We start from the raw sequence: 18504 nt of genomic DNA, 5'->3' as shown, positions 1-18504 counted from the left end.
GCCACTCCGCCGGGCCACCACGGGGGAGCAAGCAGCACAAGAGGCCGTTTGGGTGCTGCATGAGGAGCGTGGAGCCCAAACAGCCGTTTGGGCTCTGTGGTCCCCCGAGTGAGAGGCAGGAGAGGGAGAAGAGAAAGAGAGAGACTGAGAGAGAGGCAGGGGGCAGAGGCGAGCTGAGGGTGGGGGGAGGCAGGAGGAGGAGGAGGAGAGAGAGAGAGAGACGGACATGGAGGAGAGACACGAAAATCCCGTTTTATGACGGGCTATTGACTAGTTACTCCAGAAGAGTCTATAAAGAACACAGAAAAACTCAGAGATAAATACATAGTGATATCTCCCTTAGGCTGTCCTCAGTGAAGGTATTAGCAGAACCTGTGATGAAGAAAAGCGCTGGGCTACCTTCAGAGGTGAACTATAAAAGGAGACTTCATCTGTACATAAAGACTGCCTCCTAACGCCGCCAGATTTAAGGAGACTTTGAGTGAACTGCAATGTAGATGCCGCTCACACAAGTCAGAACTTCCCCAAAACACTTCTACACCTAATAAGGATGAAAGACCCAAGTTCAGCAAGGCTCTTAAACACCTGCCTAATTTCCAACACAAGAAAAGTTGCAATGACAGTCTTTTCACATTTTCCAGTGGGGCTACTCTCAAGGTCAAAGCTAGGCATTAGGGATGTTAGGGTCAGTTAACTGAATAGTCAAGTGAGAGCATTATTTCCTATCGGTTACTCGATTATTCTATAGTCCTGGGGAAGGGGCAGCAGCCAGTGCTCTCCGGCCCCATTCCTGGGGAGACCCCTGCCACCCTGTGCTGCTGCCTTTGTATCTGAGGCAGCAGTGCAGGGTGGCAGCAGCCCCTGTCCATGTGGGGTTTGAGCTCCCCACGGACAGAGGCTGCTGTGGGAGGGAAGGGGGTGTGGGATAGGGATCAGCCTCTGTCTGTGGGGAGCTTGGACCCCTCGTGGACAGGGGCTGCTGCCACAGAGCAGCCTCTGTCCACAGCAAGCCTGGGTCTGCTGTGGGCAGAGGCTGCTTCATGGCAGCCTTCCCTGCCCCCGCCCCCCCACCCCTGCAGCAGCATGGTGAGGAGGGAGGGAGGCAGGCAGCACTGCAGAGCTGGTGCTGGGGGGAGCTGGCTCTTATGCCGGCTCCTGCTTCCCTCCCCATTTGTTGCCTCTGATACAGCAAGGGGAGAGGAATGTGAGTAGTTGAGAAGATTAACCAATAAGCCTTGGTTTATTGGTTAATTATATACTTGACTACTTGTTTACATCCCTACTTAGGCATGTACCTTGCTGAATCATGGCCCATATGCAGGGTGCTGAGAAAGACATAACAGGATGGACAACACAGAAGTGCAAGCACAGGAAGTTTATGCAGTGGGATTCGTTCCCTTAATATTTATAACATTTTATCTTTCTTTGGGGTCCCAATTCAGCACATTTCATGTCACTCTCTAATACTACTAGGGCAAGACTACACCTAATTTGTATCAGATGGAAGCAAATTTGGGTCTGAAATGAGGGTCATCCTTTCCAATAATGGGGGATCAACTGGATCATTAACCTGTTTGGATATAGCCCAAGATCTTTTTCTTTTAGGAATTTACACAATTTTTCTATGTCATTTCTTCCTTTTGACCCAGGTACTTTCCATCTTCCTATTCGACCACTATTGGAAGTCCAATATATCCACAGCCACAGATCTAGATGGCAGAATCTGGAAGTTAAGACGGACAGGAGGTCTACTATCTACCAGTTTTCTCTAGATTATGAACAGAGAAACAGGGTGGAGTGGGGTAGGAACTCTGGGCACTTTGAGCAAATGTCAAGAGGAGGCTATGTTGTTAAATTTTGTACTTAAAGCAAGCATCAAATACTTACATCTTGGCCCTGGTTTGTCCTCTGGAAGGCCCATGTGAATGTGAAGGAAGCATTTTTAGAGATAATGTGAGTGTAAGACTGTTTCTCCTTCGTCCTGCCCCAGGATTCCACCACATTCGTGTTTTTCCTATTAATATCCTAAAAATGTACACAGTAAAATTAAAAACAGTATCGTGGAATAATACTAAATGTCAGTGCAATACAGGAATAGCTATAAGACCTTACTTAGTGACTCCTCCAAGTTACACAGTGAGTGAATGGCAGAATCAGGAATAGAACCCAACTTTTCTGAGTCCAAATCCCATGCCCTGTAACCTGAACCATGCTAGTATTATACTTTAGGGACCAAACCCTTAATCATATTGAAGTCAGTGGGAGTTTGCCAATGGCTTGAATGATTCAGTTTAGTCCTTTCTCATTTTCTTTTAAAATAATCTGGTAACGGAAAAGAACAGGCTCATTACCATGAGTGATGGAGAAGACCTGCTAGATTATCAATTAAATATCCCTGCAGGGCATTGCAGGTATAAACGAATGCCACATTTAATCTTAGTCGTAATACACCTAGCACGGCTAATTCATGTCCATATACAACTATTAAAGAGGTATGTGGAATACCAAGCTCCTATCCCTCTGTCACAGGGGGAGAGGTCTCACTTACCACCATAAAGTACATCACGCAATCTGCTGAACAGATGGTCTCAAAAATAAAAGTAATCCGTCCTAGTTCTGACCCAGTTGCCCCTGTCACAGATGTTGGAGGTCTGTTTAACAGAGAGGAAATGAAATATGTCACAGGGGCTACATCTAGACTGCAGGCTTCTTTTGGAAGAAGCTTTTCCAGAAGAGATCTTCCGAAAAAACTTCTTCCGAAAAAGCGCGTCCACACTGCCAAAGCGCATTGAAAAAACAATCTGCGTTTTCGAAAGATAGCACCTGCACTGAATGGATACTATCTCGCATTTCAGCTGTGATTACTATGGACAGAGTGGCCACCAGGGCACCTGTGCTTTTTCCTCTTTCCTCTTCTTTTGAAAGAACTCCCTTTTCCCAGTTCACACACGCTTTTTTCCAAAAGAGCTCTTTCGCAAAAAGGTTTCTTCCTCATAGAAAGAGATTTACTAGTGTCGGAAAAAAACCTTCTGTTTTTTCAATTTTTTTTCAAAAGAACACAATTGCAGTGTGGACATAAGTGAAGTTTTTCCGGAAAAACGATAGTTTTTCCAAAACACTCTGTAGTGTAGACATAGCCAGGTTGTATAAGGACAACTAGCCATCAGTTATGAAACCTATCCTAATGTAACTGAGTTTTGTATTGGTATCACTAATTCAATGCAGAGGGTGATTTTTATTTACTTATTTCCCATAATGAACATACAGTTCTACCTGTCTGGATCTCTGGGGAAGTCCAGTCAAATGTCATGCCTAATGCCTGGCATGTTCTCTCCAGCCCAGTTGCTATTCAAGCAAAAAAAGCATTTGCAGGTTTCCAAACAGGCTCAGTTAGCATCTCTCATTGGGCTTCTTTGCACGGACTTCCTGCCCAGGTACTGTTACCCCATAATTCCCATACAGGCCTGCATCCAGCTGGGAGCTCTGGCAGCCATACTCTGTCCCACATGCATCTCTCTCCACAATTCCCAGTGTCTCCCTCCAGTTCCCTGCTGTTATGTGACTCCCACCTCCAAAAAGACTGGCCAATTCCCATTTTGGGTTTCGGACTCTCCCCTTTACCTGGCCGGGGAAAGGGAAAGTGCATGGGGAGGATGCTGATGGGAAACACAATCCCTGCAGAGCCAGGAGAAAGGGGATGTATGGTAGGGAGGAGGTTGCTGGGAATTGTAGTCCACCTTTCTTCTTGTGAAACCCAGACCCTAGTGAAGCAGAGCTAATAGAGCACATCAGAGAGGGGACACATGCACTCAGAGACACTGTAATCTTTTTCTTTTGCCTTACTTGTTGGTTGTCCTTCCTTAATCTAAAATAGAAGTTAGCCATATGGCTACCTGTTGTGTAAAGGAATACACCACACCGCTGACTTCTGCAGGACTGCTTACATAAGTAAGCTCTACAGCAGGGGTGGGCAAAAGGGCCCCCGTGGGCTGGATCCAGCCGGTGGAGGCCCTGCTGCTCCCGCGCCCCGAGGCCAATTAAGGCCTGGGGGTAGGGGAGTGTGCGAAGCCTCCTTCCGCCCTGCCAGGAGCATGTGGCTCTTTGAAGCACCGCACACTGCTCGCAGGGCGGAGGGAGAGCGGAGGAGGCTTTGTGCGCTCCCTGCCCCCAGGCCAATCAGGGTCTGCGGGCGGGGGAGCTGCATGAAACTTCCTTCGCCCTGCCCTGGCCCTGCGAAGAGCCTGCAGCACTTCTAAGTGCCACATGCTCCTGTCAGGGTGGGAGGAGGCTTCCCGCACTCCCCCTCCCCCAAGTTCTGACTGGCCTGGGAGTGGGGGAGTGTGCCAAGCCTCTTCCAGGGCATGGGTGCCTAGTGGGAAGAGGAGCAAAGGGGCTTCCCCACCCCCAGACCAATCATGGTCTGGGGGTAGGGTAGCCCCACCCCTTCCTGTTTAGGCCCTGCCCCTTCCAGGGTGGCCCAGAGCCACTTCAACATTTTTTGAAGTGACCCTCAGGCAAAAATTATTGCCCACCCCTGCTCTACAGGGTCACAGCCTACAGCCTGATTCAGGTCTCACTGGTTTGACTTCAGTGGACTTGAACCTGATTTGTTCCAGTCTAACTGAGAGAACAATATGGCCCTTTGTCATTGGCCAAGGCCCTGACCCTGCTTTCACACGCAATGATTTCACTCCCTGCAGTTGTAAGAAGAAGCCTGATTGCAGATTCATCATGTCGCCGACAGTCCCAACCACAATAAAATACTAGATAATGAATTACTTATGCATGATCTAGTACTGGAAAATCAGGCTTGGTCGACACTACTGCTTACACCTGTGTAACTTGTATCACACAAGGGTATGAATAAGATACACCAGCCTAAGTGCCGCTGTGGACAGCGCTATGTTGACGGGAGAGCTCTGCCCACTGATCAAACGTCTGCCTTTCGCGGAGGTAGATTTATTACGCTGATGGAAGAGATCTCTCCTGGCAGTGTAAAGTGTCTACACCAGATGCACTACAACAACACAGCAGCGCTCCTAGTGTAGACTCAACCACTATAACTTTCGTTCCATTGCATTCCAAGCATAAGCCAATATGAAACAGAGAAGAGAGGAGAATAGAAGAAAAGCTGACAAAGAAACTAGGTTTCTTACTTAAACCCTGGGATGTGCAGGTTCAGGATAAGATAATCATTGTCAGAGCCTCCTGCCCCACTCCGGATGTGATCACCTGCCACTTCCCAACCTGCAAAGGGAAAAATCCATTTTTTTTTACAAGAAACAGTGCATTTAAATTTTCAAGTCTCGCTATATAAAGTACTTTTGAAAATTATTTATTAAATACATTATTTAAAACAAATCTTTAGAAGAAATTGTAAAATCCTAATCAACTGTTTTAAAAGAAAGAAAATAAGGAACAGCTAATGCCTAACTTAACACAGACCATGCTGGGTCAGTCCAATGGTCCATCTAGCCCAATATCCTGTCTTCCAGCAGTGGCCAGTGCCAGACACTTCAGGGGAATGGACAGAACAGGTCAATTATCCAATGATCCAATTCCTGTTGTCCAGTTTCAGCTTTTGACAGTCAGAAGTTAAGGGATACCTAGAATATGGGCATGCATTCCTGACCTCTTGGCTAATAGCCTTTGATGGAACTCTTATACATGAAATTAATTAATTCTTTTTTTGAATCACTTGTATTTTGGCCTTTACAATTTCCCCTGGCAACAAATTCCACTGGTGGACTGTGTGTTGTATGAAGAAGTACTTCCTAACATTTTTTTAAAAATCTGCAGCCTATTAACTTTACTGGGTAAACCCCTGGTTCTTATGTTACATAAAAGGTTAAATAACAATTCCCTGTTCACATTCTCCATAACATTCACAATTCTATAGATCCCTATCATTTCTCTCTTTGGGTATGTCTACACTACCACCCTAGTTCGAACTAGGGTTGTAATGTAGGCAACCGGAGTTGCAAATGAAGCCCGGGATTTGAATTTCCCGAGCTTCATTTGCATATAGCCGGGCGCCGCCATTTTTAAATGTCCGCTAGTGCGGACTCCGTGCCGCGCAGCTACACGCGGCACGGACTAGGTAGTTCTGACTAGGCTTCCTATTCCGAACTACTGTTACTCCTTCCTGGGCTTCATTTGCAACTCCGGTTGCCTACATTACCACCCTAGTTCAAACTAGGGTAGTAGTGTAGACATACCCTTTGTTGTCTCTTTTCTAAGCTGACCAGTCCCAAACTTTTTAAATAAGTCCTTGGATGGAACAACTTTCATAGCTGCAATCAGTTGTGTTGTCTTTCTCTGTAACTTTTCCAGTACTAATACAGTAGAACCTCTGAGTTACAAACACCTAAGGAATGGGGGCTGTTGGGAACTCTAAAATGTTTGTAACTCTGAATAGAACATTGTGTTGTTTTTTCAAAAGGTTAGGATTAAATCAATGGTGGCAGTTATAAGATGCAAGGAAAGGCCCAACCTCTCACCTCTTCCTATCCCTATTCAGTCTTCCTGAAGGCTCCCACAATTTTCTTTAGAAAGAAATTTTAGAAGAGTGGGGGTTTTTCAAATACCATTTACAATAAAACTCCAGTGGTCCGGAATCCAATGGTCCAGCGCTCCTGATAGTCCGGCACCATCTGGAACCCGGAAGTGCTCCGGGCAGCCGGACAATTAGAGCTGCTCTGCCCCCAGCTTCTCCGATTCAGCCGCTGCTGAAACTGACCAGTGGCTGACTCCGGGAAGCCCGGGGCACAGCACGCTCTGCCCCAGGCTTCCTGTAGTCAGCGGCTGACTTGGGGACGCCTGGGGCAGAGCAGTTGGGGTGCTGCCGGGTTGGTCCCGCAGCGCTGAGGGGCGCATCCTCCCCCCCCACTCCACCCCAGACTCTTCATAGCCCCCCCTTCCTATAGTCCGGCATATCTGATAATCCGGCACCCCCTGGGTCCTAAAGGTGCCGGATTATCGGAAGTTTACTGTATTACATTTGCATTCAAGGATTTGGCTGGGAGGGACTGAGCGGGGAGAGGAAGGGAAGAACAAAGGGAGACAGTGGGGAAGAGGGCAGGGCGTGGGCAGAGTGGGGCAGGTCTGGAATGGTGCAGGTGTGGAGTTTGGATGGGGCCACTGGCAGGGGAGCAGTTTGACTCCTCAAGCAGCAACTTCACCCACTGCCTACTATCTGAACAATGACTTAATGCAGCTTTGAAACTTTACTATCAGAAGAAAATTGCCGCTTTTAACCATCTTAATTTAAACAAGCAGTGAAGCGGTTTCTTTACCTTGTCAACTCTTTCTTTTATCTTTCTCTTAGATATTTAGTAGGTCATGTTTAACACAGTACTGGATTGCTACCTGATTGCGTACTTCCGATTCCAAATGTGGTGTTTGGTTGACCGGTCAGTTCATAACTCTGGTGTTTTAACTCTGAGGTTCTACTGTCTATTGTCTTGGAACTGGAGTAACCAAAAATGCATTCAAATTTCATGGTGTGGAAGGGTGTAGATTATGGTATTTTCTGTCTATATCCCTTTCTTACTGGTTCCTAATATTCATTTGGTTTGTTGATTGCCACTGCAGATTGAGCAGATGTTTTCAGAGAACAATCCATGTTGATTCCAAGATCTCTTTTTTTGAGTGGTGAAAGCTAATGTCTATCATCCTCCTGCAATTTCTGGAAGTTAGCTATTGTCAATTTAAGATGTAAATATCAGTCTAAAGTCATGATTTAGCAAACCAAATGAAATTCTATGAACTGTAATACAAAAGATCTATCTAGATCAGTGTTTCTTAAACTGTGTTCCACGGCATATCAGTGTGCCGTGGAGAACAACAGAATTCAAAATGGCAGCCCTTAAAGGGGCAGGTGACTTTTTTTTTTCCTCAATAACTTTCCCCTGACCCTTTTTTCTCAATAACTCCCCCCCAATGCTTTTCCCCCCCTCCGCGACCTTTTTTTTAAGTTAAGCATGTGCTTCTTTCTGTGCTTTGCTGACTCAAGGCCTGACTTACATCATCCTAGAAGTCTGACAGTGTAAAATAGAAAGCAATTGTTCACCAGGGTCTTACACAGAACAGAACAGGAAAAATTCTTCACAGCACTAGCAGAAGGATGGACTGGGAAATTTTTTAACAGGAATATTTTCAAGGTATTCTGTGACATCTCTCTGCTGCCATCTCAGTGCACATGTAGGGCATTAGATTGGCTTGACACAAAGATTGAAAACTTGGTTTGTTTTCAAAAATGATAATAAAATGTCCTTGAACATCATAGTGATCATGTTCAAAAGCTTCAGAGGAGGAGCCAAGTTAGTCTGTAACAGGAAAACTTAAAAAACAACAAATAGTCTGGTAGCACCTTAAAGACTAACAAAATATATAGATTTACATGTTTTGTTAGTCTTTAAGGTTCTATTAGATTGTATGTTGTAGGTTTTTTATAGTGATCATGAGGCATTAGGGAAGGCACACATGGAGAGAACCAAAAGAGAACTCAGACGACAGATTGTTTTTTCTAAGATAGACTTCTAGATGCCTAACAGTGTACTATGAGCCAGATCTTCATCTGGTATAAATTGGTGTAGCTCCAGGGAAGTCAATGGAGCCAAAAAGGTTACACTAGTTGCAGATGTGTATTTCTTCTTTTCTGTTATTCAGCAAGCTTTACATCTGGTAGAGTTATCTAATCCTTGCACAGTGAAAGGAAGAAAAGCTGCAAGTTGGGATGAACTGCATAAAGCAAATATATTCCCTAGGATAGACATTCAAATGTGGTGAGCAGCATCCATGAAAGGCAGGCAAGTAATGAGAGAGAAAGGCTGGCTTACCATTCATTCCATCACACCGTGAATTGCCAACATTGAAACAAGAAGTCTTCATATTGGCCGGCAGAACATTCCACCATTTATATTCAAAGCCAAGAGCCGGTTCAGTCCCAGCAGGGCAGGGCTTACATTCTACAGGAAGAGAAAGGCAAGACAAGAAAATGACACGCAGTAAGTGAATATCTAACACAGCGCTTTAAGACTTTTAATATGTTCATACCAGCCAACAGACATATCCAGGAGTCATCATGTTAAATAACGGCAGCAAATAATTAAAACAAAGCATTTTGGGGATTAACTGGAACACTTCAGTTCTTCATCTCTCCCTCCCTCCCAAATCCTGCTCCAGTCTCATTTAACCAATAGTTATTTTATGGACCAGAACACTGACTTACAGGGACATGTGAAAAAAATGTAGGCAACACACAAACACATGACAGCCCCCAGAAAAACAAGCAAAGTCTGTGGGTGACTGACTGCCATGAGTTACTGAAAAGGCATGTTCTCATACCCTGTTTTCCATCTGAATACATGCCCTGAGGGCAAGGAGCACAGGAAGATGATCCGTTGTTGTAAAACCCAGGGTTGCATGGCGGACAATCCTTCTTCTCTCCAGAAGGAGGCAGTTTCAATGCATCAGGAAAATCCTCTCTGCAGATTTTAGGCTCTATCCATTTGTACATTATCTGAGTCTGAAATGGAAAAGTATGAGAGTCACATGTTACATGAAGCAGTATTAGGATTCAAACAAAGCTCATAATTAACATTCATCTGAAGGAGCCGAGTGTTTTTGGTGGGGCACAGACATGAAAAATGAGAACCAATCAGAACATTTTGGACTCACATGTTAAGTGAATACAAGGTAGTCATGGGAGGAGACTGTTATTCAGACTGGGAATTAATCTGCTGTTAAGAGTCTTACTACAGGAGTGCCATAGTAGAGCTCAGGCTGATCCCGGGGAATGCAAGAGATAAAGTTGTGCTCTCAGAGCCATGATGGGAGAGCAGACAGGACTACTGATTGCAATTCGTGGCAGTCGTAGCCTAAAAAGGGTGGAGAGACGTGAGTCCGAGCTGGATGGTTACTCATTATGAGAATGAGAGCAGTGGTCCCCTTGGACTCTTCTCAGAAGTTCCCATATGGTCACTAGAAGAGCATAGCCTTGGGATGGCTGGAAAGGATAGCCAGCACCCCTAGACTCACCCCAATAGATGTGACAGCAAGTCCCACTTGCCTCTCTGAGCTGGGCTAGGGTTTGGGGTTCCCAGATGCTTTGGCCAACAGAGCCCTAATTTTAGATTAGTTGTTGCGGTCGGCTTTTTTTTTTTTTTTTTTTTTTTTTAACTTAAGTTTTCCTTTCTTCCTAAGTTGTTCTTTTCTCATTCCCCTTCTCACCATTTCTTTTCCCTCCCTCTCTTCCTGATCTCTCCTCTTCCTCTGCTGCTTTTTTCCTTTTAGTTCTTCCAGCCTGGCTGGAGTTGAAGCAGGAGACTCAGGTAATGAGACGTATCCTCATTACTAAAGAAACAGAAAAAATTCTTACATGGTCAAGTCTTTGCCACCCCGACCCATTAACCTTTTTGTGGCTGCCCCAAGAAGGCGGGATGGGTGCCCCACAGTTTGAAAATTAATGGATTAGGCATTGGATTAGTCCCATAATGATTTAATAACTTAATATCAGAAAACCAGCTATGTTCCAAAGTGGAAAAATATACATAGGATCCAATTTGACAATGTTTTTAATGGTAAGCCACTGACAGCATGTATGTCTCTCTTTGCCTTTCTGGAGACAACTGCCACAATAGAAGACAACTGCCACGTAGTGACAGGGAAAATCCAAGGTAAATATGCAGCCCTTTTAGTGTTCTAAGCTGCAGTGCAGTTGACATGGCCTTGCCAGCATATAGTTCTATCTGTAGCAGGTGTGCATGCCATTAAAATAAAACATTACTACTACTACTACTAGCTCGCATATAGTGTTTTCCATCTGTAGATATCAAAATGTATCATTAGCCCCATTTTGTTAATGGGGAAACCAAGGCAAAATGATTTGTCCAAGGTCATGAAGCAAGCCACTAGCAGATCCAAGAATAGAACTCAGATCTCCAGAGCACCACTGAAGGGCAGACTTCCATTAACTTCAATAGGCTTTGGAACAGTCCCATAGGGCATTACTTCTCAACCAAGGGTATGCATACTCTTGGGGGCATGCAGAAGTCTTCCAAGGGGTACATCTACTCATCTAGATATTTGCCGAGTTTTAAAACAGGCTACATAAAAAGAAATACCAAAAAGTCAATACAATATAAAATTTCATATAGATAATGACATGTTTATATTGCTCTATACTCTGAAATATAGTTGTGATGAGTTCATTTGATAGTAGTTTTAGAAAAAGGTCACGAAAGGTGTATCTACACAGTACCCTTATCTCAAAATAAGCTATGCAATTTGCATTATGCAAATTGCATAGCTTATTTGGAGGTAATTTCAAAATAAAGTGCTATTCCAACAAGTCCCTTAACCATCATGGAACAAGGATTACAGGGATGCCGGAATAGTATACCTGTCATTTTGAAATATATTTTGAAATAACGGGGGTGTTTAAAGACACAGAATTGCTATTTTGGGATATTTCCAGGATCTTGAAATAGTGCCACTGTCTAGACATAGCCCAAGAGGGCAGAAGTGGTGGACTGGATCTCAGCGTTGGTAGGCTAATCAAAGCAAGTAAGTCTTGAGAAGGGACTTGAATTTCACAGATCAATGATAGCAAAAGCTGCCAGAGACTGCAATTACAGCCTGCTACCGTGGGGTGCAGTGGTAAAGGTGATTAATTTGCCGAGTCATTAGAAAGAGGTTGCAGAGTATCATGCGGCTTGAAGCGTGTGTGTGATGAGTCAAGGTTACGCATGCTGCCAGGTTCTGAAACTGAATGTTCCAATAGGACTTTTGCTAAAGCAGGTGACACTACAAAGAGAGGAATAATCAGCAGCCAACCGTAAGCTGAAAGGCTCCATCTTTTTAGCAGGTGTAGCTCCAGCTGGGTATCAATTAAATAGATTTTGATGACTTGCTGAGGCAGATACCTTGCTACCCTTGTTCCCCTCCCCCTCTTCTCAGATCTAAGGTGGGTGAGACTCACTTGGAGTCAAAGCATCTAGGGTTTGGCAATGTAGTTCTGAAGGATCAACTCCCAGACCATACAGGAGCTATGGTGGGAAGTGCTGTAAGGAACAGCTGCTTCAACCTCTAAATCCAATCTACAGTCCCACAGAGCTTTGGCCAAGGAGTTCCCATGAGACTACGGGGGAGGGGAACGAGAGTAGAGCCACAAAACCGGCACATTCCAAATGCAGCTCATTCTCTAATAAATCTGGCCGCCCTTGGTTTACACTGTCTAGTCCAGGGGTGGCCAACCTGCGGCTCTCAAGCCACATGCAGCCCTTTGCTCAAAGAAATGCTGCTCTTGCTTGTTTGGAGCCACACGCCCGTGACTGCTCACGGCCGCTCTGCGCACATACCCCAGCGCCTGGAGGGAGAAGTGCATGGCTGCAGCAGCTCTGGTGAGACCCAGGCATTGGGTTAGAGCAGGGAGGCTGGGGGTACCTGGCTCTTGGGGAGGGCTGTGTGCATTGGGTTACAGCACCTTAAACTCAAAATCTTCATGGATGCAGAATAAGGCAGCCAACGTAGATGTCATATTTCAATTCCAAAGCAAAAAAAAGAATCAACATCTACCTGGTTTACACTGTGTTTCTTTAAGGAAAATTCAAAGGCAATTGTTTGCCAGGATGAAGCAATTATTCTGAGATGAGTCTCTCCTTTATTGTTTTTGAACCTGTCATATTTGCAGTCTGGGACAGACCTGAATTTTTAGAACTATAAAAAAGCCATAATCTTCATAAAAAAAAAAAAAAAAAAAAAACTAGGAAACCATACCAGAGATCAACAAGCTGGAGTGAAACAGGCACTTCAAATTGTGCTAATTTACTTCTCAGTTCAGTTTAATTTAAAAAAACTCACAGGCCATAATAGGGCAATAGTGTGACATTTAAAATATATGGTGGGGATGCTTATTTTTAGAGTGAGAATATTACTGTATTTTCAAAGCATTTTTTTTTATTTGATATTTGTTCCTTGTCAAGTTCTCTGAAGATCTATGGACTGGCTATGAATTTTTTAAATGACTAGAGACTTTTTTATTGGTTTTTGTCTGAAATGTCCTGTAATTGTTATTACTTATTTTTATCACTACATTTTGTGTGGTGTGATATATATGAGAGAGAGAGAGAGAGAGAGAGATAGCTCTTTGTGCTCTATCCACAGTTATTTTGGCTCTTAGTCTCTAACTGGTTGGCCATCCCAGGTCTAATCCTAGTGAATGAATCCTCAAGATGCTCCAGTGAGGCACATATGTGTCATTTCCATCAAAGCCCTGATGCTGCAAACACATACACTCATGAGTCATCCTAATGACCTAGTCAGACTGATCACACATGCAAGTGTTTACAAGATTAGGATCTTCCATACCATGGTGCTAGAGATCTTAGAAAAACCGAAGAGTGACGAGCATTTACAGATGGATGAGTTGATAGAGGGTGTGGTTAAGGGACTTGCCCGAGGCCACTGAATCAGTACTTGACACAGGATAAGAATTCAGAAATTCCTGGCTCCCTCTCCTGTGCTCAGGTCATTAGGATCTCAAATGACTCCACAAACTAGTGAATAATATGAAACTGAGTGATCACTTGACTTACCTTTCCTTCCCTATCGCACAGTGTGTGGATCTGGAAAAAGTCTTTGTTCGTACAAGGAGGACGCTCTGTACATTGACTGGATCCTTCATCTGAAAAGAGAAGAGGAGGAACAGAGTGGTAAATGATTTCCAAGGGGCCAAAAATGGAGGTATCCTGCCAGACTCCAAGATGAGACAGGACAAATGCTAATTCGGGAACAAAACTACATTAACTGGAATTTTTGAAGGAGCCTAAAAGAACCAAGCACTCCAGTCCCATTGAAATCTAATGTGTTCCTTTGTGACAAGCTCAGCCATTATTGTACTGTCTGATGCTCTGCGCTGGCATCTGTACAGTCAGGCAAGCACCTAAGCCCTTTTCTCCATGATAAAAGTGAAACCCCAATTTGCATCGGCCATGCAAGCATTGTAATCGAGTCCTTATCTGGCAAGAAATGAAAAATGACTTCTCTGTCCCTTCTGAAACATTTCACTGTGCTGGGGCCAGAATGCGTTCCCATTGAAGTCAATTGCAAAATTCCCCTTAATGTCAATGGGAGCAGGCACAGCTCCCTAATCAGTGTCCGTATTAACATGAGCAGTTAAACTGATAGCAGAGCTTTCTGGCAGGTAATCAGTTCTTTATACAAAACGTTTACCTATAAGAAAAAGAACTGTAGATGCTCACTTCCCTGCTAGAGCAACAGCACAAAGGGGCAGTATGTGGGATAGCATCACAGTATTGTGTGCGTACATGCCCCAAATATGCTACTTATCACAGTCTATTCAACAAACAAACAATCTGACTTCTCTTCCATACTAGCTATCCCCGCGCTCGCTATCATTTCTCATATGCCCACGCGTATGAGGCCGCAGCTGGAGTTCTGTGTTCAGTTCCAAGTGCCACACATAAGGAAAAATATGGACAAATTGGAGAATCCAGAGAAGAGCAACAAAAATGAGACAAAGTTTAGACAACCTGACCTGTGAGGAAAGGTTAAAAATAACGGGCATCTTTAACCATGAGAAAAAAGCATTGGGGTGGATGGAAACCAGACACCAATCTTCAGCTAGTGAAGGACTGTTATAAAGGGGAGGATGACTGACTGTTCTCCAAGACCACTGAAGGTAAAATGATGAGAAATGGGATTAATCTGTAGCAATGGAGACTCAGGTTAGATATTAGGGGAAAACTGTCTAATTCTCAGGGTTGTTAATCTCTGGAACACACTTCCAAGGAAGATTGTGGAAACCCCATCATTGAAGATTTTTAAGAACAGGTGAGACAAACACCTGTCAGGGATGGTCTAGGGCATGATCGTCCCAAGGAGTGTGTGAGGCCTGGGGCAACCCCCACCTGCCAGAGTCCCCACCCTGCCCCTGCTCTGCCCCTTCTCCAAGCTCTACCCCTCCTCTGCTTCCCCTCCACCACCTTGCCCCTGAGCAATGCAGACCAGGAGATTACAGGGGGCCTGGCATGGCAGCAACAGGCACCACCCCATCCCCACTCACCCAGCAGCCTCCTCCACTGCCCTCTCCTGGCCCGCTGCTCCTATGGTATGCCCACATCTTGAATACTGTGTACAGATGTGGTCTCCTCACCTCAAAAAAGATATTTTGGCCTTGGAAAGGGTTCAGAAAAGGGCAACTAAAATGATTAGGGGTTTGGAACGGGTCCCATATGAGGAGAGGTTAAAGCGACTGGGACTTTTCAGTTTAGAAAAGAGGAGACTGAGGGGGGATATGATAGAGGTCTATAAAATCATGAGTGGTGTGGAGAGGGCTGATAAAGAAAAGTTATTTATTAGTTCCCTAAACAGAAGAACTAGAGGACACCAAATGAAATTAATGGGGAGCAGGTTTAAAACGAATAAAAGAAAGTTCTTCTTCACACAGCGTGTAGTCAACCTGTGGAACTCCTTGCCAGAGGAGGCTGTGAAGGCTAGGACTATAATAGAGTTTAAAGAGAAGCTAGATAATTTCATGGAGGTTAGGTCCATAAAAGGCTATTAGCCAGGGGATAAAATGGTGTCCTTGGCCTCTGTCTGTCAGAGGCTGGAGAGGGATGGCAGGAGACAAATCGCTTGATCATTGTCTTCGGTCCACCCTCTCTGGGGCACCTGGTGCTGGCCACTGTCGGTAGACAGGATACTGGGCTAGATGGACCTTTGATCTGACCCAGTACGGCCGTTCTTATGTTCTTATGCTTCTCTGCAGCAGCAGTGAGAGGAGCACTTTGGGGCTGGGACTCTCTGATTCCTGCTGCTGCGAAGCTGAGCACAGCGGGCCAAGAGGGTGACATGGTGGGGTGGAGCAGACTGGCAACTGTCAGGCTGCTTCAGCTCCCGCTGCCCACATGATGAAAGCAGGGGCTGAATCCTGCTGTGGTCCCACGCCAGGACCCCGTAATCCTCCCAAGTCTCTCCCATCCACAGGATGGCTGCGGGAGCTGCCACAAGGCTCCCACAAGCATGGGGCTTTGGTATATTTGGTCCCACCTCAGCTCAGGGGCTGGAATGGGGGACTTCCTGACATCCCTTCCTTCATATATACACATGACAAACCCCTTGCCTGATTCTACCCCAGAATCCCAGGCAGAAATTGGCACAGAAAATATATATATATATTAGAAGCATCTGGCTGTGAGTCCATCTATCTGTCTGCAAGTCCATTTATTCAAGAGCTCCTAAACAGTAACAGCTAGGATGACCAAATTTGATATGCAGCTTCCTCTACTCCTATATTAAAGCAAGGTCCAGGGTTGGTTGTGGCAGGAAAACAGAATGTGCCTGGAATTTGATTGTTTTCCATAACATGGAAAAGGGGGGAGTTGATTGAAGGGAGAAGATATTGCAGTCACCATTGAGGACAGCGAGGGTGAAGGACAGCTATACTGCAGAGTGGCCAATGGGGGCAGCCACACCAGGAAGGGAGGGGCTGCTGGAGGTGGGGTGCATCATCTTGCTGGCCCAGGAAAGCGTCCCCCCAGGCCAAACCCCTCCCCATGGCACTCAGCCGCAGCATCGGACTGAGTGGGGGGAAGCCCTGCCAGCCCCACTGCTGCAGCCTCATGTCCCTGCCCCCCCGAACACCACTGGGACCGGGAAGCTCAGCCCCAGCCCCACCCCACCCCCGCAGGACCCACAGGCAGCCCTCCTCAGTACCACCAGGTCGCCCTGCATGGCCACACAGGCCCCCTCTCTCTCAGGCCCAGGGAGCACCACTGGGGCTAACCTGAACCCTACCCCACCCCCCCTCCACCTGTGGGCCTAGGCCTGAGGAGCACCACTGGGAGGTCTCCACGCCACCTGCACTCCACCCCAGGCGGGAGGCCTTCATTCCACCCTGCCCCTTCTGCCCCCAAGCCAGACCCGGGGAGCACCACTGGGAGGCCTCCATGACCCCACCCCAGCCCCAGCCCAATGCCCCTCCACTGCCTCAAGTCAGATCCCCCTCCCCCAGTCCCAGTCTGGACTCAGGCAACTCTGGTTAAGTCTTAAAAGTAATCCATAATTGGACCAGTTTTATTCCACCACAAGTAACACCTGCCTACTCTCTCCACCTTCAAACTCTCCAGAAAACATAATCCCAGCTGCATAATCTCCCCTCTCCAACTCTGAAGTGGTCATGGAGGAGACTGATCAGTGGGTGCACCACTCTGAGGCCCTGAGTAAGAAAAGTACTTACCACATGCTTAACTCCAAGGACAAGAGTAGGCCCATAGGGACTGCCCACAGGGACTACACACGTGCCTGCAGTTAACCCTGTGCTTAAGTCCAATGAAGCTCTGTCGTGGATGAATTTAGTCAATTGTACTTGTTAGTGTCTAGTTGCTCCCATGGTAGGGACACAGAGGAGCCCCAAAGGCTATCACATGACCAATCTGCAGCCAATACACCATGTGCTCGGATTCTGTCAAATCTCCCATCACAAAAAGAGGTGAACCAGGTGACTGTTGGATGAGAGACCTCCAGGAAAAACTTGAGTGTGGAAGAAAGCAGTGGGGAGCTGTCAGTAATAAGTACTGAACCAGTGGTTACCACACTACTGATGCCATCATTTAGAGGCAATCTAAAACCAGGGCCATTGTAGATTTCATGCTGTTAAGAGCATGAGAATGATAAATTCTGACCACATTCCAGTGAGAGCCATTATAAATTGCCAGCATAAATTCCCTCTGCAATGTCAGATGGTCACCATATTAATTTGGTTTTGTGTCCCAATCTCTTATGACTACATCTCAATTGTGGACAAAGTAACTTCTCTGTATGCATAGGCATGGAGAGCTGATGATAATACTGAAGCAGACTCATGTATTCATGTATTCTTTTTGGCTCATGCCCTGTACCTGCATAATGTGTTTCTTCGCTGCAGCTGATGCATTCCTTAGCTCCTTTCTCTGAGTAGGTATTTCTGGGACACACTTGGCAATTGGAAGACCCAGGTCTATCACTGAATGTACCAGGTTTGCATGGAAAACATTCAGATGTATATGCAACTCCTGTAAAGCAAAGCACAGGTTAGGCACAAAAATAGAGAGCAACTGCATATACTCAGTTGTTTTGGGGGAAACCGAAATGGTATAACACCACTGAACAGTCACAGGCTATGTCTACACTGCAGGCTTCTTGTGCAAGAACTTTTTGCACAAGAGTTCCTGCGCAAGAGCGCATACACACTACCATGTACTTCTGCGCAAGAGATGTGCTTTTGCGCAAGAGTGTCCATGGCAGCATGGACGCTCTCTTGTGCAAGAAAGCTCTGATGGCCATTTTAGCCATAGGGGTTTGTTGCACATGAAACCCCTGTTCCTGTCCACACTAGCCTTTTTGTGCAAGAGTTCTTGCACCAAAAGGATTATTTCTCATGGTGAGAGGAATAATAAGGGTCTGTTTTGGGACCCGTACTGTTCAATATCTTCATCAATG

General features: G+C 45.6%; 1 protein-coding gene across 1 annotated transcript in view; it reads right to left on the bottom strand.

Annotated features, from left to right (window-relative positions):
• Window positions 1-18504, bottom strand: part of ELAPOR2 (endosome-lysosome associated apoptosis and autophagy regulator family member 2) — a 153335-nt gene that overhangs the window by 36396 nt on the left and 98435 nt on the right. The window contains exons 7-13 of the mRNA XM_075926150.2: window positions 17925-18077; window positions 13599-13687; window positions 9349-9529; window positions 8841-8969; window positions 5157-5247; window positions 2549-2651; window positions 1888-2025 (exon numbers count right to left, since the gene is read on the bottom strand). Coding sequence (XP_075782265.2) covers window positions 1888-2025; window positions 2549-2651; window positions 5157-5247; window positions 8841-8969; window positions 9349-9529; window positions 13599-13687; window positions 17925-18077 — 884 coding nt within the window. The remainder of the gene's footprint in view (window positions 1-1887; window positions 2026-2548; window positions 2652-5156; window positions 5248-8840; window positions 8970-9348; window positions 9530-13598; window positions 13688-17924; window positions 18078-18504) is intronic.

This window comes from Pelodiscus sinensis, chromosome 1 (assembly GCF_052426305.1).
Source record: "Pelodiscus sinensis isolate ZL-2025 chromosome 1, ASM5242630v1, whole genome shotgun sequence".
In the NCBI taxonomy this organism is placed as follows: Eukaryota; Metazoa; Chordata; order Testudines; family Trionychidae; genus Pelodiscus; species Pelodiscus sinensis.
This window is presented reverse-complemented; position numbering and strand designations above follow the sequence as displayed.